Source organism: Cheilinus undulatus, linkage group 6 (assembly GCF_018320785.1).
Source record: "Cheilinus undulatus linkage group 6, ASM1832078v1, whole genome shotgun sequence".
In the NCBI taxonomy this organism is placed as follows: Eukaryota; Metazoa; Chordata; class Actinopteri; order Labriformes; family Labridae; genus Cheilinus; species Cheilinus undulatus.
The window spans coordinates 18,683,045-18,705,810 of record NC_054870.1 but is presented as its reverse complement, the minus strand read 5'-3'; the positions used below and the strand labels follow the sequence as shown (position 1 = coordinate 18,705,810).

General features: G+C 37.3%; 1 protein-coding gene across 1 annotated transcript; it reads left to right on the top strand.

The window, feature by feature from the left end:
* Nucleotides 1-905: 905 nt before the first annotated feature.
* LOC121511246 (solute carrier family 22 member 7-like) lies at nt 906-21,498 on the top strand. Its single transcript, XM_041789849.1, has 10 exons — nt 906-1,286; nt 1,838-1,941; nt 3,806-3,960; nt 4,097-4,265; nt 7,346-7,469; nt 13,757-13,866; nt 14,024-14,238; nt 14,667-14,775; nt 18,991-19,197; nt 21,402-21,498. Exons 1-10 carry the CDS (start codon nt 906-908, stop codon nt 21,496-21,498), a joined length of 1,671 nt encoding a protein of 556 aa, XP_041645783.1.
* The last annotated feature ends 1,268 nt before the right edge of the window (nt 21,499-22,766 follow it).

The window sequence follows — 22,766 nt, the reverse complement described above, 5'->3', positions numbered from 1 at the left end:
ACAAGATCTATTCACTTGGAAATTGTGCTAAATGCAGGCTATCTGTACTTAATCATTTGCAAAGATGTACTGAGACATTGAGACATGTGCTAAGACATTTGCAACATGTACTAGGACATTTGTAATTTGATAAAATGAAGGAGAAATTCAATTCTGTTGTGAACAATTGCCAAGTGGTTTGGAGTTTTGTCCATGTTATTTTGAGAATGTAATTTCTGTTTCAAGAAATGAGCCAAACCAATTGAGAAAAACTGTAAACCCAGTCCTTCATGAATGATTGCCAATTTTTAGGATTAGATTTAAGGTTAGGGTAGGACAAGAGTTGGGTTTGGGTTAGGGTAAAATACCACCTAATAACCAAAGCATTGCCGCCATTAGGTATTGATTGATAACTAATACGTTATTACTCTGCAAATACTTCATTAATATTATCATATTTATTTGTTATTACTAGGTTGGGAAAGATTGGGTGAAAATTAAGTGTAGCATTTTACGGGAAACTTGATTCAATTCAATGGAGAAAACTTCCTGAAAACTAAAGGTCCAAAAAATGCCATAGTTGACACGACTGTCTTTCATAACCAGGTCTAAAAGGACACTTTTTTAATTCCTCTTCGTCACAATATCTGTAGCTGTGGTTGTTAAACAAGTCTAATGGGTAATCTATTTCCAAACATTTGGATGTCCAAAGGTGACAAAGAGGTTAATGATCAGATTGCTTGGATGTAAAATCCAGTGCCACTCAATACATTTTGAGAGAACTCTGCAGACATCACTTCATAACCTGCAAAGATGCGTAGTTAAAAGTGCTTCAGATGAATTCTTTTTGTAGTCCTATATCTGTTGCTGTTTCACATCCATCATCTTTAGATTATTTGTTCTTTCAGGAGGCATAATCAGAAAAGATGAAGTTTGACAGCATCCTGCAGGAAATCAACGGTTTTGGGCCTTTCCAAATCTTCATCCTCATTCTGCTGTACACCCCTCTAATAGTCCTGCCTTGTAATTTCTTCTTGATCATCTTCATCACAGCAGAGCCTCCTCATCACTGCGACATCAGCACCCTGGATTATGGAGAACTCTGGGAGAATTTAACTCAGGATCAGAAACTGATCATCAGTATTCCCAGACAAGAAGATGGGAGCTTCATATCCTGTGAGATGTTTGCAGAGCCTCAGTTTCAGCTCTTATCTAACTCCTCTGATAGCGCTAACATACCAACAGTTCAGTGTATGAGTGGATGGGTGTATGACAACTCCACCTTCACCTCCACCCTGGCAACGGAGGTATGATCAGCTGATGAAATGTTCCTTGTGTTTTTTCTTTTACACTTTTTTATAGATTATCATTAAGTGTTAGCACATGAGATAGCAGTATACAGTATATATACACAATTAACTGTTCTGTAATCAGGTTTATGTAAATTAATCAAATTTTTCCAATCTTGGAAAAAAAAAGTCTTTTTCTCTGACAACAGGTAATTTTCTTAAGAATTCAACATTAAAAATCACACCAAATCATCACCTTTCAACATATTTTTTACCCTGTTTTTGTTTGATGAATGCAATATTTGAAAACATAACCTGCTTGTGTAAGATGCCCGACAGCAGAGTTGTTAATGTTCGCATATCTAATCACAGTTAATTACTGTAATATTTTCCAAAATTAGTTTTTATAGTCTCAGCTTGTTAAACTCGGATTTAAGATGTTGCCTGCTTTAAGAGGCATTTTTAACAGAAGCAATGTTGTCACTTTGAGATAAAAATTTAGCACTTAAACACAAACATAAAGGAAAAACTAACATTAATAGGTACACCTTTTCTCTCTGCTTTTCCAGTTAAACCTCGACTGTGATAGAAAAAGCCTGACAAAAACCATCGGCACGATCTTCTTTTTTGGTGTGACGTTAGGTTCCGTATCTTTTGGATACCTTTGTGATAAGTAAGTGTATAAAACTTTTATCATCCATGACTGTCTATGCTGCTTATCCAAGTTGGGGTCTTGGGGGGGCTGGAGTCAATCCAAGCTATCATTGTGTGAGAGGCAGACAAGCCCAAACAAACAAGCAGTCAGCCATGCTCAAATCCAGTGGCCAATATCCAGTTGCCAGTTAACCCAGAAAACATGTAGGAGGAAGCATGCACTTTTAGGTAGTCCATTCAGGGAGAACATGCAAGCTCCACAGAGAAATGCCCTGTCCCAAGGACATTTGAACCAAGGGCCTTCTTGCAACGAATCTTCCATGCAGCCACTTTTCAAAGTTTAATCAAACCAAGAAAATTAATCAGCATAGCATTTATTTTAATTTAGATGTCAATAAAGTATGCTTTTTTATAGACCTCCAAGGGATATGTAGTGCCTATAATAAGTATGCACCCCCTTGGAGGTTTTACCCTTTCACTGATTTTAGAAATCAATCATGGTCAATGTAATTTGATTTTATTTTTTATTTTTTGGCCTAAAAACCCTTTAATTTCAAAGTGAAAGCATATTTCTACAAAGCAATGTAAATTAGATAAAAATAAGTAATGTAAAATAAGTGACTGCATAGATATCCACCCCCTTTAATGTGACTGACCTAAGTCAACAGATGTCCAGCCAATTGATGCTAGAAGTCTCACAATTAGTGAAATGGAGATCAGTGCAGTGAATGTGTCTCATGTGATGGTAGTATAAAGACACCTGTGTCTGAAAGGTCCAGTCACTGGTTAGTTGGTATTCCTGATAAAGACAAAAGAACACTCCAAAGAACTCAGAGATAAGGTTATTGAAAAGCATGAAAAAATTCCAGGGTACTGAACATCTCTCTGTTCAGTTAAATTCATCATCAATTGTTGCCTGGGGTTCTTCACCAGTCAGAGCTTTATGGGAGAGTGACAAAGAGAAAGCCACTGTTAAAGAAAACTCATGAAATCTCAACTCAAGTTCACCAAGGCATGTGGGAGACTCCATGGTCAAGTGGAAGGAAGTGCTTCTTTTTGACAGTAAGACAAGATGCCATGTATGGAGAACACCAAACTGTACATCAACACAAACACATTCTCACTGTGAAGCACAGCATCATTCTGTGGAGATGGTTCTCAGCAGGTCTGTTCACACCCGATCCATGTTCTGAAAGAACTTGAGTAGTTTTGCAAAAGGTGCATCTTCTAAATACTGACATTTGAGATTTTTTTTTTTTTTTGTAATTTTCATAGCCAAAGAAAAGCCTTTTAATATCGACCATGATTGATTTATAAATTCAGTTAAAGGTTAAAACATCCAAGGGGGTGAATACTTTTTATAAGCACTGTACATCATTTGAGAGTTACTGCAGCTGTCATAAAGCAGTTGCTGCATTACCTGCTGATAAAGCCAGAGCCGTGACTGGAGAAGTTCATTATTTCATTATTATTAATTCTTACCAAGTATAGTTAGTTAGACAAACTGAGAAAGTTCAAGTTCATAAATTACATAAAATCAGTCAAAATATTGTAGCTTAGAACAGCGTAATGAGTAATGACATCCATTGAGTACTCGAGCACTTACTGTACATTCATACCTAAGACAAACATCTCATTTTATGATCATCTAAATAAGAAAGAACTGACTGATGTTAGTATTTCAGGTTGGAGGTATAAGATGACTTTCCTCCATTAATGAAGACTAATCTTGACGTTATCATTCGGGAATTCTCTTTTCAGAAGAAAAAGTTTTTTTTTTTTTCTACAGAATCAAGTTCTTACCTCTAAGGGAGAGTATTTCTGACATTCCCATCACCCTGTTTCATTCATGTCTTACATCTACACCCCATTCTTGTCTGAAGGTATGGGAGGAAAAACTTTCTTTTAGTCTCGTACACCATGGCATTTGTATCCGGCTTCTCCAGTGCCTTTGCAAACTCCTACATCCTGTTTGCTGTGCTGAGATTCCTCACTGGGGTTGGACTTTCAGGAATCAGCCTCACTGCAGCAGTTCTCAGTAAGCTACTTTGATACCTTAGATAATGTTCTAGGGTTGCAGATGATCTCTGATGAATCAGATGTAAGACAAATCAGTTTTAAGAACTGCTCTGGTTTTGATGATGTTGTCATCTCATTTGCTTGTATTTCTGCAGACATTGAGTGGGTGGACACTGTTCATCGATCGTTGATAGGTGTGATGGGCAGTCTGTCCTGGTCTGTGGGAAACATGCTAATGGCTGGGTTTGCCTTCCTGGTCACTGACTGGAGATCTCTCATCCTGACTGTGACAGCCCCACTAGGGTTTGCAGTACTGACCTGGTGGTAAGTCAAAAAACATACATTGATCCTTTTATTAGATCAGAAATCACATTATATTATGTCATGCTGTATTGTTTAGTACTGTACCATGTCATATTGTAAAGTATCACATCAAATTGATTTGTTTCTCACTGTAATGTATCATTTCACATTATATGATGTTGTATTGTTTTGTTTTGTACACTGTAAAAAAGATACACCATAACTACTCAATAAAATTGAGGCAACAGATTGCACGCAATATGTTTATTTAGATCTCAATATATTTTTTGTGTTGACTGAACTTAATGTTTTTAAGTAATCTCAGATGAATAATACAGGTAAGTTTAACTTAATAATTTTGTGTAGAAGGTGCTAAATTTTTTTAAGAAAAGCCAACTAAACCTAGGTTAACCAGACTCAAATGAATGGAGTTGAATGAACTCAATTTTATCAATTTTAGCAGTAGCACAAAAGAAATTTGCCTCGGTTCCACATAGGTTTTTTAAGTTGACTCAACTTATTATTTTTAAGTAATTCCAAATTAATTTACCTGTAGTTTTAGCTCAACAAATTAGAGGTATATTTATCATCATAGGTATCTGCTTGCCTTACGATGTCAAATAGCACTCACTTACAAAAGCTTTTTATGTCATCATTTCATCTAAAGGGGATCAACCTGCACAATCATTTGCGGCAGTGATTGTTGGTAATCCACTGAGTCAATAGCTTAAGTTTCATCAAAATCAATTTGCCATCTAACAGGTGTTGACATTTACAACAACAACATTGCCCCCTATAGGCGGGACCTCTTTAATTGAGACAGCACTTTCACTCATGGTGCATTCTATTTAATTATTTTATCTAACCTTTATTTAACCAGAAGAAAACCTCATTGAGATTAAAAATCTCTTTTTCAAGAGTGTCCTGGCCACAACAGCAGCAGCAAACTGCATGCATAGAGGTTTAGTGCCCAAAGGCATTCTGGGAAAACTGCAGATTTGTCATAACTCAAATAATTTGAGTAATAACCAAGTGTTGACTACGTCTTGATACCTATGGCTATAACCTTATAAAAACAGCAATATGTGTTTAAAAAATACTTAGAACGTAAACTCATTTGACTTCCTGACACAAGCTTCACCACCAAAAACAGTAAATCCCAAACAGGTGGGTAATTGCAGGGCTGAAAATGTCCTTGGAAAAGTGTAAATCCTAACCAGGAAAGGACAAAATGGCGGTTTCTCCCTGCACATGCTCAGATAGGGCAGTATGTGGTCCTCATTTGAACACAATTTTTTATGTTCCTGGTACACATTAAAATCAACTAGCCTGAACACGTTTTTAAGATTACTTTTACATAATTAAAATCACTTTAGTTTAACACAATTTTTTATGTTCCTGGTACACATTAAAATCAACTAGCCTGAACACGTTTTTAAGATTACTTTTACATAATTAAAATCACTTTAGTTTAACACAATTTTTTAACGTTATTTTAACACATTTCAAACCAACTTATTTGAAAAAAGTTTTATTATGTTACTTTCACACAATTAGAATCAATTCATTTGAAATGGAGACAGCACATTTTGAAATTAGTCAAAAAATATAAGAAGGATTGAATTACACATTTAAATCAGTGAAACAAACTTAATAATTATACGTTACAAATACTAAGGGTCAAAATCTGTTTTTTCAGTGTACTGTATCATGTCAAATCGTATCACCACCAACATTTTGTATCATATCGTATTGTTTTGTGTTGTGCCCTTTCATTTTGTGTTGTATCATATTTTTTCGTAACAGATTAGATCACGTCCAATTGTATTGTTTCAAGTAACAGTACGTCATATCATATAGCAGTTGAGCTCCATGTGGTCACAAATGCAGCAAAAAATGAGTGTAAAGTGACTAAAATGGGCAAAAAAGTAGTAAACTGGGGGGAAAGTGGCATTTATTGGCAAAAGACTTCTTGAATGGGTGAAAAGTGGCAAGAAAAGGGGAAAATTTTCAAAAAAGCAGGATAAAAGTGACTAAAACAGATGAAAAAGGGCAAAGAGTGCAAGAGTGGCAGAAAATGTGCGAAAAGTGGCTAAAAGAAGTAGTAAAAATGGACTGAAAGCAGCAGAAATGGATTAAAAGTCACAAAAAATGTAAAAAGGGACAAAAAATGCAAACAAGGTCAATGAAAATAAACAGAGAAAAAATAAAGGTGGACAATTAAGTTTGACCATTAATACCTACTGTATAAGCGTGGGAAACAAACTGATTAATGTGACTTGCAATGGATAATTTCTGAGGTCAAAGTCTCTATTTTTAAGGTTTCTGGGGAAAAATATTTCAAATTAAGACATACAAGAGCTGCAAATCATCACTTAAGAGCCACATGGGGCTTGAGAGCCACGCGTTGAGTAACACTGTTATATAGTATTGTACCATGTCTAGTCGTATCCTATCAGATCATACTGAAGTCTTCCTTCACTTCACACCTCAATAAAATAAATTCTTTGACAAGCGTAAGGGATTATAAGGTCTTAATGCAGATCCAAATAAGGTGAACACTGGATATCTGTTATTGTTTCCAGCAAAATGATCACAAAACAGTGATAATGTTGTAGTTCGCCATGTAAAGGATGCCATATTCTGCTTAGCATTTCATACTGAATCTTAACATGTTCCATGGCATTGCATTACATAGTATCACATTCCATCAAATCAGATCATAAATTGTATTATATTTTTCATTTTGCATTGTACAGTATTGTGTAATGTAATATTTTATCGTATCATATTTTTTATCATGTCAAAACATTGTCTATCATGTTGTGTCGAATAATGTATCATTTCATAACGCATCATTTTGAATCACATCCTATCATTTTGTTTGATATCGAATGGTATTATTCCAAATCAAACCAAATGCCATTACAAAGAATAAAATATGCATCCTGAGGTATAAATTGGTATACATTAAAGGATAAATAAAAGTAGCGTGAGACCATGTTGAGATATAAATTGACATTTCAAATAGCTTCACCAACCACCATGCCTCTAAAACATTTTGTTTTAATTATTGTTAATTCTGTGAATTGAAATTGCAGGTGGCTTCCTGAGTCAGCGCGTTGGCTTTTAGCCAATGGTAAAGTGGAGAGAGCCCAGTTTTATCTTGATAAATGTGCGTCATTCAACAAAAGACCCAAACTCTCAAACAAGATGAAACTAGAGGTAAGCTGAGCTTGATTTTTAAGGACTTCATTGAAAACAAAAATGAAAGCACATTTGCTACTGGCTTAAATAAGATTCTAACTATTATGAAGAAATTTGTGTTCTGTGGTTGAAATATTTGGTACACTGTGTTGTTTTACCCTGATGTCCACCTGCTTATGTCTGGAGAGAGCTGTGTGGGGGGCATTATCAGCTGCAATATTTTGAGCATGGATAAATGATATTTACTGCCATGAAAGACAAACAATTATGACAACAATAAATACAAATTGAAATAAATTCTATATTCACTATAACATTTAGTGCACATTACTCTTTGTTCAATAAAACCACATGTAAACAACAAGTATACAACAACAACCATAAATTCTGACATAAATTGCACTCATGGTTGAAAAAGAATAAACAATGATTAAAAGCATAATCAGGTTATGTCAGCCCTTCCAAAACTTGCATACTGTACGTCAGTGTTTCCGCTAGACTTTTTTGTCCCCAGTCAAAATCACCGGCAGTCCTCAAAGTTTCCAGCCATTTAGAACAACTACCGGACATTTGCTTTAACGTTATTTTGCTGTATTAGCAGCAGCAAAACGCTGCTGAAAAACGGGACTGAGGACACATTTTTATTTCCAAACCTGACCCAAAACCGAGGCAGTAGAAACCAAGCCAACAGTAAACCTAATAATTATTACCCCGCTATTAAAAACGGGTAGACATGTACACATGATTAGACCCTAGAAACTACTGCACAAAAGCTTTCTCTTATTTTTCTTTGTGTAAGTGGTTTAAAGTATCAAAATAAAGGCTGCATGCTTTTCCTTACACATGCAGTCAGATACACAATATATGCCTACGTTAAACTCATAAACAACAACAGTTAGCTTCACATTAACACTGCTAGCCTCTTAGCACATTGGCTGCTACTATAACTTTGCAGCTTACAACAGCCAGATACCATCCTCCACCTACAACAACGAAGCATCCAAACACATAACAAAAGTGCTCTGTTAACTGGACACTGCGTTAGAACTCTACATTTCAAATGAAAATCTATGGCTGCAGGCAGTACTGCAGGGCTCTCGCACCCTGGTGCAACTCGGGTTGTGGTGCAACCGCCACTGTGTAGCAACAGCAGGGTGTAGTCGAACTTGTGAAGTGTGCTGCAGCACAGCAAAGAGACCAGGGCGATCCATATTTGAGCGTATTTACTACAAATGCAGAAATGACCCATTTGCATCACTTCCTTTTGGCAGTAGAGGGCACCATGATGAGCTGTTTTCATGTAGGCTGTTCAATGTGATACTGTTGTTTTGCTATAACATTTTGAAGACCATAGAATGATATCCCCCCAAGTTACATCAGTTTCAGTATATAATTGTCCTAAAAAAAATTGAGGTATATTGAAATTGGGGCAGAGCTGGTGGACTTCCTGTTGGGATTTTGGCATGGGTCCAAATGGCTTTTTTGTAGCTCTGATAATGATTAACATGCAGAGTGAAAATCATAGGCCTAGGATGAACAGTGTATTTTTGGTGAATTTTTTGTGGCAACCCATAAAATACACTTGAAACATCAATGGTGTAAATGTTCACCTGGCAGAAGGGGGTACTGTGGGAAAAAGATGATATTGATGCATAGTTGTATTCAGGACCAATGTGCAATTATCCTTCTGAAGTTTGGTGATGATTGAATGAAACACTAAAAAGTTACAAGGCAATAATGGTGTAATTTCACAGCAAAAAATAGAGCATAACGCAGAGAAGTTTGGGCACCGATATTGTCACCACCCTATGGTGAAAACTCAACCCGGGGTCTCAAGGTTGTCTAGTTTGAGTAAAAAAATTCTGGAGTCAGATAAAAACCCTCAGACAAGTTCGTTCACATACCATCCCTAAATTTACAAAAAGCAAATTTAAAAAACCAAAATGGCCAACTTCCGGTTTGATTTATGATATGGGTCCAAAAGGCTTTTTTGTAGGTCTGATGATGACCTATATGCACACCGAAATTCATAAGCCTGGGTTGAACCAGCTGAGAGGGCTGAAGTTTTTAATATTTGTAGGGGGCGCCATTGAGCCAATGGGCCACACCCACCAACAAACAGCCTATCTATTATTTCAGCATGCTAATGAGAATGTTTTCACCAAATCTGATTGCTTTACACATATCACAAGCCCCTGAGAATTCTACTTCCTGTTTCATCTAATGAAACATGGACTTCCTGTTGGGATTTGGGCAGGGGTCCAAAAGGCTTTTTTGTAGGTCTGATGATGACCTATATGCACACCAAAATTCATAAGCCTGGGTTGAACCAGCTGGGGAGCTGAATTTTTGAAAATTTTTAGGTGGCGCCATTGAGCCAATAGGCCACGCCCACCAACAAACATCCCATCAATTATCTAAGCATCCCTTAGAAAATTTTCCCATCAAGTTTTATTGCTTTACGAGTATCACAAGCCCCTGAAAATTCTACTTCCTGTTTTACGGTGAACAAAAAATTGCCAGGGCTACACCTTCTCGCGTAAGTTTTTTTCCATTTCATATGTGTAATGTCAACTCCTTGGGAACAACCTGAGCGAATTTCAGCATGATTTGGCCAACCATGCAGGAACTGGAATGTGAAAGTTACTTTCTCTTGCCAGAGGGGGTGCTATAAGATTTTTTTTTATTTTAAAACATGAATGTGTTCTAGCCCAGACTGTTATCAAGAACATAATATTTGTGTATGATAGAACGATGTTTTCCAGAGTTATGACTGTTAAACCATTTCAGGAGAGAGGGAAAAAAAAGTTGTATTGTGAAATTGCGATGAAGCTGGTGGACTTCCTGTTGGGATTTGGGCATGGGTCCAAGAGGCTTTTTGTAGGTGGGATCACGATGTGTGTACACACCAAAGACCATCTGCCTAAGTTCAAAGGTGTATTTTTGGTGAATTTTTAAAGTAAGAAAAGTGGGTAAAGTGCCAAATTCAATATTGTGATGTCATAAGGGGGCGGAGTTATTGATTTCTGATGTCAATGCATGATTTGATAGAGCCTCCATGGGTGATCATCTGTGGGAAGTTTGGTGATGATTGGTGTAAGCACTAAAAAGCACACCATATTTTTTCTCAAAAATATGGTGTTTCAGGAAATACCAGTCTGGAGTCCAGGAGATAAGTCCCCTCGGATGAGTTCGTTCAAATGCAAGGTCTGCAAATTTGCCAAAAATGGGCAGAAATGAGTTTTTGCTGATTATATCACTTCCTGTGCATTTTTGAGGATGGCCCCAAGAGGATTTTTTTGTTCGTGTAGTCATGATACATATGTGTACTGATTTTCCTGCATGTCGGACAAACTTGTGGGCGGGGCTGCTGATTTGTCGGTTTTGGCGCCCCCTAGCGGCCATTTTTTGAGGGCGAAGTCTGGCAACACCAGAATATGAAATTTTTTGAGGGTCCTGACGAGATGAGCAAAAATCCAGGACTTTTTTAGGGGGCTTAAGGGCCCCAAAGTCGAGCACGAAGTGTCAGAAAATTATAATTTTTTGGACAAACGAAATACAATAGGGTCCTCGCTCCGAGGTCGGGGTGGTGCTCGGGGCCTAATGAGTCTTACCATCAGTTGTCTAATATCAGTGATTCATGATGATATGACTGAAACCTATGCTAAAGCTGGGAATCCAACCATCCTGGTTTATTTGTACTTGTACCGAAAAGACAAAAGCTCCACAGGTTATCGTCCGGTCTATTTCTCCTCTCATTAACAGCTTATCCAAGACCACTTCTGCTAATTAACTGGCGTAGGCCTCTCTCTCTGCTGTTGCATCGGTGTTTACGACGCTCAGCTATACAGTTCCCTTTGTTTCAGCTTTGTCATTACTCACAGTGATGACATAATCAAAATTCCTCCATACCGCTACAAGCCTTTGGTTAACCAGGAAAACCTCACTTAGATTAAAATTCTGTCTCCAGCAGTACTGAGCACATGCAGAAAAATAGATTGGCTTTGACATCATCATGCATACGTAATTAGCAATGTGCTTACCGTCTGAGGAGATAAACAACCCCAGCACCGCAGGACAGTAGATGTAGTAAGATTAGGCACCTTTTAGTTTATATTAACGCATTCTCGCAACATATCATCTAGGTTACACAAAATATAATATGCAAGTATTCAGTATTTACTTATCTGGTCACTGGCATGTTTTCTGACGGACATTTTGACTGGTTATATTTTTATCTGCTGGACTTCTGCCCTTTTTACCGGCCAATGCCGGCTAACAGAAACTCAGCTGTACGTATGATGCTGCCTATCTGAAAGCCGCAAGTCTTCTGGGGCCCACCAAAACTCTCTTTAACATTAGACTGAGAGTGTTTACCTCAACTTTTTATTTCATAAACAGAATTTCAGTATAAATGAACAGTTTGTAGAGAGATTAACTTTACTGGGAAGCACTTTTTTGGAGTCACTAATTACAATTAATGATCAGGCATCTGAAAAGTCAACTATGGTGCCTATAAAAAGTATTTACCCCCTTGAAAGTTTTACCCTTTCATTGATTTTAGAAATCAGCCGAGATAAATTTAATTTGGCTTTTTTGACAAGAATATTTACCAAAGAGCCCTTTAAATGTCAAAGTGAAAACAGATCTCTACAAAAGTTGTGTCAATTAAAGAAACATATGTGACGTAAAATAAGTGACAGCAGAAATATTCACCCCCTTCAAAGTGACTGACCCAATACAACAGAGGTCCTGCCAGTTGGTGCTAGTAAACTCAAAATGAGTGAAACAGGGATCACCTGAGTGCAGTAAATGTGTTTCAAGTGATTGTAGTATAAAGACACCATTACACCTACCATTACACCATGAAACAAAAGAATGCTCCTGACCAATGTTCTTGCCCAATTCATGTATCATTCATTCATTTGAATTTGAATAACAAACAATTAAAAAAAGGCTAATTTTCTTGTTTTCATTTCTGAAACAAAATCAAATAAACAAGAAATGATGAGTCTTTTTTGACTTTTGCTATAAATGTTGGGATCAGAGAATGTAATGTGAAAAAAACGGGGGAAGCAGTTAGTATTTCAGTATTAATTTTCATAACCTGGTGCAGGTGTTGTGCTCAGAAAAGCATCCCGAGAATCACATGCCCATCGCTGAGGAGTTCACGCTTCCTGGAATGATATACGGAACACAAACACGAGTTAAGTCACGTTCCCGCACTTGTGCTCCTTCATTTGCATTCGTGCCATGCTTTGATCCACCTTGTCCTTCCTTGCTGGAGCCAGGGAAGCATGCCACGTCCAAGCACGGAAGAGTGTGGTCAAATGCTCGGCTTTTAGGCTCAAACGTACCCAGGCACAGTACAGATTGCCTAGTGTGAGTGTCCCTGTATAACATGCAGGAAGCATGACCTTCTCAGCAATAGGCATGGGATTCTCAGGATGCTTTTCTGAGCACAACACCTGAACGATGTTATGCATATCAATATTGCAATCACACTGACTGCTTACAGCTATTTTTTCATATGTTCTTTGATCCCACTATAAAAAGCAATAGTCAAAAAGACGCTTCTGTTTCTGTATCCTGTTTATTTGATTTCGTTACAGAAATAGAAACTAGAAAATGAACAGTACTTTCATTACTTGATTTGGTTTTTAAAACAGAAAAGTGAACAATGAGCCATTTTTTATTTATTTGTTATTCAATTCTCAATCAAATTTTAAATGAATGAATGATACACAGATTATGCCCCATCCGGTGCAACCTGACAGAGCTTGAGCAGTTGTGTGAAGAAGAATGAAGTGAAATTGCAGAGCAGTGTTAATTTTATCAACCAAAACTATGACTAAAAATGTTTGTGGACAGCCTTTTTCCATGGGAGAGACGAGACTAATACTGTCAAAAAATATATTTTTTTGATGACTTAAACTGATGAAAAGTATAGATTTATTTTGCCAAAATGACTAAAACTAGACTAAAATGTAATTGTAAAAATTCAAAATCCATGATATTTCTCCAATGTGGGTAAATCTATCCAAATACAATGCATCTGTAGCTCTTCTGCCTCTCAGCTGTACTGACTAAAACTAAAACTAGACTGAAATAATAGACTACAACTATAAAAGGTTGAAATGACTGAAATGTGACTAAAATATAAAGGCATTTAATCCAGAGGCTAAGAATGAGACTAACATTAAAAATAGCTGTCAAATTAAAAGTGTTGCAGAGTCCAGATGAGAAAGCCAAGTATAATACAAATATATAAAACTCTATTTCAACATGAATTTGTCTCCTCAAAGGCACTATCCAGTGTAGAAATCCAGGAGAAGCAGGACAAAAACTACACTTACCTTGACCTCTTCAAGACCCCAAAGTTGAGATTGCTGTCTCTAAAGTCTGCAGTTGTTTGGTGGGTATCACCTTAAAAAATATCAGCGTTCACACAAATAAACTCAGCTGACTCCATTTGTACAAAATTCAAACAGGATTCATAGATTTATAAATGCAGTGATAGCAATAGTAACATGGACATAACATAATGTTTCTATGTTCTTTGTACCCTGCAGGTTTGGCGTGGCCTTGACCTACTATGGAATCAGCCTCAACATCAGTGGATTTGGTTTAAACATGTACCTCACACATTTCATCTTTGCTGCCATTGAAGTCCCTGCTAAGCTGATGGTCTTTTTCTTTATCAACACCATTGGGCGAAGGAAATTTCAGGCTGGAACTCTGTTACTGACAGGAACCTGCCTCGTCATTAACATCTTTCTTCCAGAAAGTCAGGATCCACATCACATTACTGCTTTTTTAATCATGTGTTTTAGGACACAGAATAAATTTAGTCTCTAAATAAGTCTCTTTGAAATTTGTCAGAAATAATAGCCCTACACAATCATCTTTCACGTCATTTTGGGGAGGATCTAGACTACTGTGAACTATAAAGTGTTGAAAGAATCACAGAAACATTTAATTTTTAAAAATGGCATTTTTCTTGTCTTTTCTAATCCAGTCTTTTCCACCTGCTGACTTTAAGGTCCTGTTTCGTAAATTAGAACTTTTAAATTGGGTTCCTTAGTTTATCTAAATCTTAGTATATTTTAGCATATGCATGTTGATTTTGTTGTAAAACATATGGATGATTAGTTACTTATTACCTCAGAGTGTGCACATATGTCCGTGGTACATTGTATGTGCTTTATTTTTTAGGTTTGTGGAATCTGCGTTCAGCTGTTGCCGTTATTGGAAAAGGTCTATCAGAGGCTTCATTCACAACTGTCATCTTCTACACAACAGAGCTTTTCCCCACAGTTATCAGGTTGGTAAATGGTGCTTGTAAAATGTTTTTTTTTGGCTTGTTTTATTTCTATTTGCTCTTTGGTTTTATCAGTAGAACAATACTTTCATGTGTAGTGTCCCTTTTACAGTTTATTTATCAATCCATTTTTGGCTTAATTACTTCACTCAATCAATCATTATTTTAACTCTGTCCTTGGACAGGTAATATTTTACCACAGATAGGTGATATTTTATCACCTATCTGTGTCATTGGGATGTAGTTTGGGGAATGACTAACATGCAGCCCAACACTGACATGTATTTGACCGGCTGTGGTAAATATTCATCCCGAAGAACCAAGATAAAATGAACACATTATGTAGTACAAAAAGCCTCAACATTTTACACAGGCATGTTGGAAGCAATGCTAATCCCAAAAAAAGAAAAAAGGGACTTTGTGCCTAAGAATTGGTTATAGACTTTTTGTGAAAAAATACAGTCATCCGTTTTTTAATAAATAATGAGGTTATTAACGTTTCATACTGACATTATGTTTATTTGCAGTTGTAACATAAGTTAAGCAGTGTTTCTTATGTGATGATAAACTACAGTTCTGTCAGCAACACTTTGTCAAGGAACACAGGAGGGTAACAGATATAAAAGAAAAATTCATCATGACAAAAACGGACATATTATGTTGTCTATGGTGATCCTGTTGAACACAAACTTTCCACAATGGAGATATAATCAGCAAACAGTGGAAGAAAACTACAGAACACAATCAATGCAAATGCATCTAAGATGATTCCAGATGTTGCAAAAGGGGACCCCACGTTTCTTCCCTTTTGAGTTGGCACTTAGAATTATTATTTCACCTTTTTTCTATATGAATAACTGAACCCAGTTCATGAAACCAGGAAGCATAGTATAGTTGGTTTCTTCCAGTTTTTTACAATCAGTTATTTTTTGCTAACACCATGCCCATTAACAGAGCTGTTTGAATCTGTGCAGGGAGCACTGATGAGTCCTCTGAGGCACCTAAAAGAGCAAAGTCTTTGTCAGGAGCAAGTTTCCTCTTATAAACCCCCGAGAAAAAGACAAAAATTCTAGACCAGAACTGACAGATTAACAGACAGTCCTAAAATAAATGCATCAATGTACCATCACTTACATTTATCACATTTAAGAGACACAGAGGGGTGAAACTTGTGAGGCCTGTTTTTAGAAAATTAAAAATGGTGAATTATTCTAAACTGTATTGAACAGCTATGAGAGAGTGCAGTCTTCCATAGTCTATCAGAAAACAACAATTTCTCTTTCCCAAGCTTTCTTAATAATGTTGTCAGGTACTGAAAAAAGTAAAGTAAAAGTAATTCACAAATTTGGTGATGAGCTTCTTACTATTTGGCGAAGAGAAAACCATTCAAAAAGAGTATGTCTCTCACAGTTTGACTCAAAGGGATGTTTTCTTGCACCAAGTACCTAAGTTACATATAACAAAAGAAAAACTGGAGTGGAGCTTAAATGCTCAAATGATACAGTTGTTGTCTAAATAAAATTCCCCTCTACACTTCAACCCTTTAGCACACCATAAGGAAAATGTATTGCCCACTAATGCTGGGAAAAAAAGCATGATTGTGGCAGGCCAGTGTGTAAACTGATAAATCCGGAGTTTTAAAGAAATGTTGAATTTGGTTGAGAATTTTAAGAAAATTTCTCACAATTTTTCTCACTGCATCAGGTTATTATGTCTCCTGGGGTGGTAAGGATTTTTACCTTATCACTGTAGAGGACATGAAGCTTCACTAGGAAGTATAAGGTGAATTTCACTGTATAATCAGAGTAAATGTACACCCATTGGCTGTTGTAGGTCATTTGTTGTTGCCGGCTCAGCCAAAGTATCAGCTCTTTCTCCAGATAAAATGAATTCTGGCGATGATGCTCCTTGGCCTTTTAACATCTGTAGATTTTGGCACAGATATGCGGTGTGCTTGATCCACAGTCATAGGCTTCACAAAGTTGTTCACGCTGAGTAACCTCGGTATCAGCTCAGTGATGAACTCCCTGGCCCTGCCTTTTCCCCCACCCTCTGGTTTTCCCACAATCATAACATTATCCCGTCTCAATCGTCCCTCTAAGTCGTTGATTTTTGTTAACAGTTTTTCATTCTTTTTTTCATATCAGAAATGCACAGTTCCAAAGACTGAATGTGTCACTCATGCCAACACACATTCCTGCTCTTCCTGTGCAGATCAGGAAAACATAAAGCATAAGGGAGAAGCAGCAAAAATCCAGAGCAGAGCAGGAATCATTGACAACAGAATGACATTGATTTAGTCAAAAGCAGAAAAATGGAGGGGCTGGGATGGAGGAGGGTTGCAAGAGCAGCTTGCAGAGAAAGCCAGGCTAGAGCAGTTTAGATAAGGCAGTATGAGAGTGATTAGCCAATAGCATACTTAGAGCGATTCAGCTAGCTGATGAGGGCTTGTGTGAGATCAGCTGATCTCAATTATGGCAGCCCTTCACTCTGTGACCTGCCTGAACTAACGCTATATGCTTGATTTATTGGGCATTGAAACTACCTGGATATGTTTCAAATAAAATATTTTGTATTTAAAATAAAATTAAGTGCATGCATTAAGTGTAGGGTATGTTTTGCATGACACATGTAAAAATTGTCGGCGTAGGGGTTACCACCGTTAGCTCATAGCAAAAAGGCTCATGGTTCGAATGCAGCCAGGACCTTTCTGTGCAGAATTTGCACGTTCTCCCTTTGCATGCATGGGTGCTCTGGCTTCATCCCACAGACCAAAAATATGATTGTTCGGTGAATTGACCATTCACTAAGCCCCTCCTTAAAACGGTCAGTGTCCAATCCAACGTTAGCAACTGTAACTATGCATGTGAGGCCTGACACGCTTCAGCAGACCCTTGTGTACCAAAGTGGTGAGCTTACAACATCTTACAGTCAAATCTTACCTACTAACCTTTACATTGGGGCGTTTAATTTTTCCCTTTCAGAAAGCCAAAAAAAAAACAAGAGGAGAGATGTAAGATATGAATAAAACAGTGTGGAAAACTGAGACCGCTTAAACAGCAGCTGCAATTATACATTAACAAACGTATATTAAAAGCTAACTCAACATTAGCTTCAAATGTGATCATATCTTAAATTACCCTGCTGTACAAGAGCAGTGTTGTTTTACTGTTTTTCACGATGGGTCACATATTTTTGTCCAAGTTCTGACCTGAGTCAAAGACCAAAAAAAGGAGCTTGATACCTGAGCTGTTTTTTTCCCTGTTACAACCTGCCTGTTTATGTAGATTACACAAAATCAGAGCATGAAAATTACAATTCAAAAGTAATAATTTCATCTATCTGTGTGTTAGTTTAAACAAGCATAATGAAAACGTGACCAGCTGTTTCTTACATACAAACAGGCTGCTACTAACCTGGCATGACAGAACATGTGTGAAACACATCCATTTGGAAAACCACTCATAGACAGTGTTTGGGAAAAGGCAGAGCCTTTGACAGTTGGTCAGTAGTTTTGATGTCACAGGAGATATTTTGCCTGACGTCCTTGGTCACCATCTCATGAATATTTGCCATGTGCTTGCTTTCGTGTTAGGTATTTAGCCTTATGCTAACTTATCTGCTCATACTCCATCATCAAAAGATAGCGTGGATGTAGCTTTCACAAGCATGTTGTGGACGTTTCTGTCTTCTATGACCTTTTCAAATAATTTTCACTACAAATTTGATCGTAGCCACTCAGATAGTCCTCAGAATACCCCCTACTTGGACAGTGGAAAACTAGGTATTCAGCATGGTGGTGAAGCTTGCCTGATGTAGTAACGGTAACCAATGGTGGCGCAGGGCTTAGCGAAGGGTCAGTTGTTGACTCTGAATGGGTTGTAGGTGTGAGAGTACCTGGTTATTTGTCTCTATTTGTCAGCCCAGGGTTGTCTCACCTCTCGCCCAATGACAGCTGGGATAGGCACCAGCCCCTCGTGACCACAGACAGGTTAAGCAGTGTAGAAAACTGATGGATATGACAGAGAGTGAACAGGCCAGTACTGACATTCAGCTCAAACTATGATCCTCCCACTTTTTTCTGCTATGATACGTGTTGAGGTTATTGCAAACCTTCCAGTGAGGTCACATTGATTTTACCAGTTTACTAGAGGATGTGTGGTCATAGATCGTGCTTAAACATACAGTCTAAGCTGATTTCCTTTCCTGTCTCTTCAGACAAAACGGTATGGGTTATGTAAGCTTCATCAGTCGTCTGGGAATTTCAGTGGCTCCTCTCATCCTGCTGCTGGAGGACGTGTGGATCTTTCTTCCTCAGGTCATCATCGGCTGCATGGCCATCACTTCCGGCCTGGTGGCTCTGATGCTTCCAGAAACAAGGAACATGAGGCTGCCAGAGATAATCGATGACATTGAAAAGCCAAGGTTGGTTAATCAACAATGTTTAATGTGTAAATATTTCTTAAGCAACACCAACCCCTAGTGGTAGTTTTTAGAACAACATTAATCCTGCAGTGATACAGACCACAGCAGACACACCCTTCGGATCCTCCAGCTCCTGGGCAGAGGGCGTATTTTTATGTTATTTTCTAACCTTTAGGGCATCACTGCTTTTGTTGTTAGAATCTTGAGATTATATTAATGTGTAGGTGTTATGACTTAATCAGACTTAAGGTCTGTGCCATGAAACTGTTTGAATCCTTCCAACACTCGATATAACTAAAGTTCTTGTGACGAAATGAGTGATGTTTTCATGGTTACAAAAATACCAGAAAAACAAACTTCTGCCTGAGATCCAGGATGCTTGTGCTGGTGGGCAGGAGGCGTCTCTGAACAGCTTGCTCTTTTCTTTCACATGGCTGAGCCTGGAGCTTCTCAGCTCCAAAACAATGGAACTAATTTTCAATTTGATGTCAAAGTTCTTGAAACTTTAAATATTAGCAATCACCAACATCAATTTATTGCCAAAAATATTCCTAAAAGGTGATTAAATGATGAAATAGTCATCAAAACTCTCCATTACTGCTGTGAAGCTTTAAACCAGGGGTCATCAAGTACATTTGCACAAGGGCCAGATTTAGTCTCGACAGAAACTCTGGGGGCCGGACTTTCAAATACACAACAATTAGATTAATATTTTGGTCTGATAGAAGTATTATTGTCGTAGAATTTGTATTTTCTTTCAAAATGCAGGACGTTTTTAGACATCACCAGTGAGATCTATCCCTATTATCTATAATGCAGAAGGCCACAAAGAGACAGGCCTGACAACAGAACTGGCTGGGTCCCTGACATTCCCAGAGAATGGGCCCTCCACAGTTGTGATTCAGTACTAGTATTAAGTCATTTTTGACACTTTTTGCCCCTTTAACCCAATTTTTGCAAAATTTTAACCACCTTTGAACCACTTTTCCTGCATGTGTTATCCCCTTTGTGCCACTCTTATCCATTTTTGCCACATTTCTTCTATTTTTGCCACTTTTTAACCCCCTTTTATTCCTTTTTTCGCATTATTTGCCATTTGTAACATAATTTTGATACTTTTTGCCCCTTTTTCCTCTTTTATCAATTTTTGCCACATTTTAACCCCTTTTCACAACTTTTTCTGCCAATTGTTGTCCACTTGTGCCACTCCACAACCCATTTTGCCACTTATCACCCATTTTTGCTTCTCTCTAACCCCTTTTCACCACTTTAACGGTCATTTTTGCACTTCTGCCAACCTTAACCCTTTTTTTAAATATCTACTATTTATGACAGAAAATTTCAGTAAAAACAGATCAAATGTTAATAATTCTAAAACTATTTCAATGTTAATTTTTTGTGGGATGGATTTAACAGCTGCAAAGATTTAAATCCAAAGGGTACTCTTTAAACCGCAACATCTTCTTTTCCTCCTTTTCTGTATCTAAGGATTTTTCGGGGGCCAGACAGGAAGCTTTGGTGGGCCTGATAAAGCCCCCCAGCCGCCAGTTGATGATCAGTGCTTTAAACCCTCAGGTCAACAAATAAGCAGAAGGGGAGCATTTTTATTAAGCCAGAAGTTAACAAAAAAGAAAATAACGTGTTGAAAATTATCGTAAAAAGACTATTTCATTGCAAAATTTTTTTTCTTACGTCACAAACATTTTTATCCCCAATCTTTTTATTCACATACATTTTTGATTCTTAATATGTCAGATCACATACATTTTCATCACCTTATTTAATCTTAACTTTTTGTGACTTCCACCCTTTCAATGATAAATGAAAATATTTCTGCTGCTTATGATATATGATGAATGAAAAAAATCAAAGTTATAAAAATTACCACTATTTAAATCAAATTGCAACAATTTTCATCAAACAAATGTCAAATAAATTAATAATTTATCACTTCATTTTTTTTTTTATCAAATGTATTGTTATCACCTATTCAGCTCACATGCTCACATTTTTGTTGCATTCACCCTTAACAGTGGTCAAACTCAGAGGTAGAAAAATGATAACAGGCAAAGAGGAGAGATATTTAGAATTTCAATTTACTATCTATATAAGTCAAGGTTTTATTCACTGTCAAACTTAAGTCCATAGCTGCTGTTTTATTAAGCTCAGACAATCAAAAGAAACAATGTGATTTTCCTTTTCAGGAACAGAGACATCTCTTCTCATGCTGCGGGCTCCTCAGCTGATGTCCAGGAATCAAAGAAATCAACAACAGAGACTGAGGAGGAGAGAGACCAGTAACACAAAGGCTTAGGGTGAATCCCATTTCTACCCCTTAGCCCTTATCTTAGCCCTACCCCTTGGTTTTGCGCGGTTACGTCAGGTGAAGTGGTGTCTTAATTCTCTCTGAATTGAGGGCTAGGGCTAAGGGCCAAGGGCTACATAGCCCTTGAAACGAAGATTTTTCAGGACCACACTTAAAACCAAGGGGTATGATGAGTTTCCCCTCCATTCACTGTAATCAACTGCGAAACGGCACAACATATTACGAAGGATGCGCATAAATGAAAAAAATATTTTTGGCGAAATGATTATAGAAAAGACAACAATTTTATTTTCTTATATATTCAGTCTTTAGCCACTGAAGATTGAAGTTTATTGTATTTTTTTGGGGGGTCCACACATGTAAACAAGGGTTGTTAATTATATAAATAAGTAGAGAAGATCAACGCAGTGTGAACGAGACGGTCGAAGCTTTACAGTCACCTCCATTGACGCAGCTGTTTATCGGCAATACGTGATGATGAACTGCATGTTATGTTTTTCTTTAAAACATGAAAGATACGTGGGCCTGTTGAACTTTACTTTTTAATGTCTCCGTGCGGCAGGTAAGTAAACACATATAGCCAGTGTTGTCTTTTTCTACTACTCACTTGCATTATCTAGTATTGACAATATATGTAGCTCACAGGTCTAAACATTACCTTGGCGCCGCCTAGTGGCTACACTGCAAACAAGTGGCGTCTCGTTTCTTACGGGAATGTTTTCACCCCTACCCCTTACCACTCTGTTTCAAGGGGCAAGGGGAAGGGTTGAGGGGTAGTAGTGGGATTGGCCCTTAGTTTGTGTGCTTATACACATCAAGTATGATTTTTTGTAAATTTGTTTTTAATTTTTCTACGTGTTTCAGACTTTGTAATTTTGTATTGCACTTTTTGTGAATTTGTTATGTAAAATGAAAATTTGTTATGTCATTTGCTGATGTAAATTTGTTTTTTGAAATGTAAAAACAGTTCAGTTAATGTAAATTTATTTCATTTGTGTTTTAGACTTTTAGATTTTGTATTGCACTTCCAGGCCACCGTACATTCGGGAAAGGCAAGAATTTTCACAAAACTTGGCAGGTGATTGGACAACCATTCTGTCTCTTCTGTTGGTGTAGATTATCGTCAAGATGTAAATGATATGACAGTATACATAAAAACACTGAATGACAAGTCGTTTTAAATTGTTAATTAAAATAAAGAAAAATATTTTGTGGAAAAACAATGAACCATCATTATAATGTA

Excerpts from the sequence above, each read along its gene's own strand:
- LOC121511246 (XM_041789849.1), top strand. The coding sequence starts at position 906 with ATGAAGTTTGACAGCATCCTGCAGGAAATCAACGGTTTTGGGCCTTTC. Across the intron at positions 1,942-3,805 it reads TTTGGATACCTTTGTGATAA|GTATGGGAGGAAAAACTTTC; the intron begins GTAAGTGTATAA and ends TCTTGTCTGAAG. Across the intron at positions 14,239-14,666 it reads TAACATCTTTCTTCCAGAAA|GTTTGTGGAATCTGCGTTCA; the intron begins GTCAGGATCCAC and ends TTTATTTTTTAG.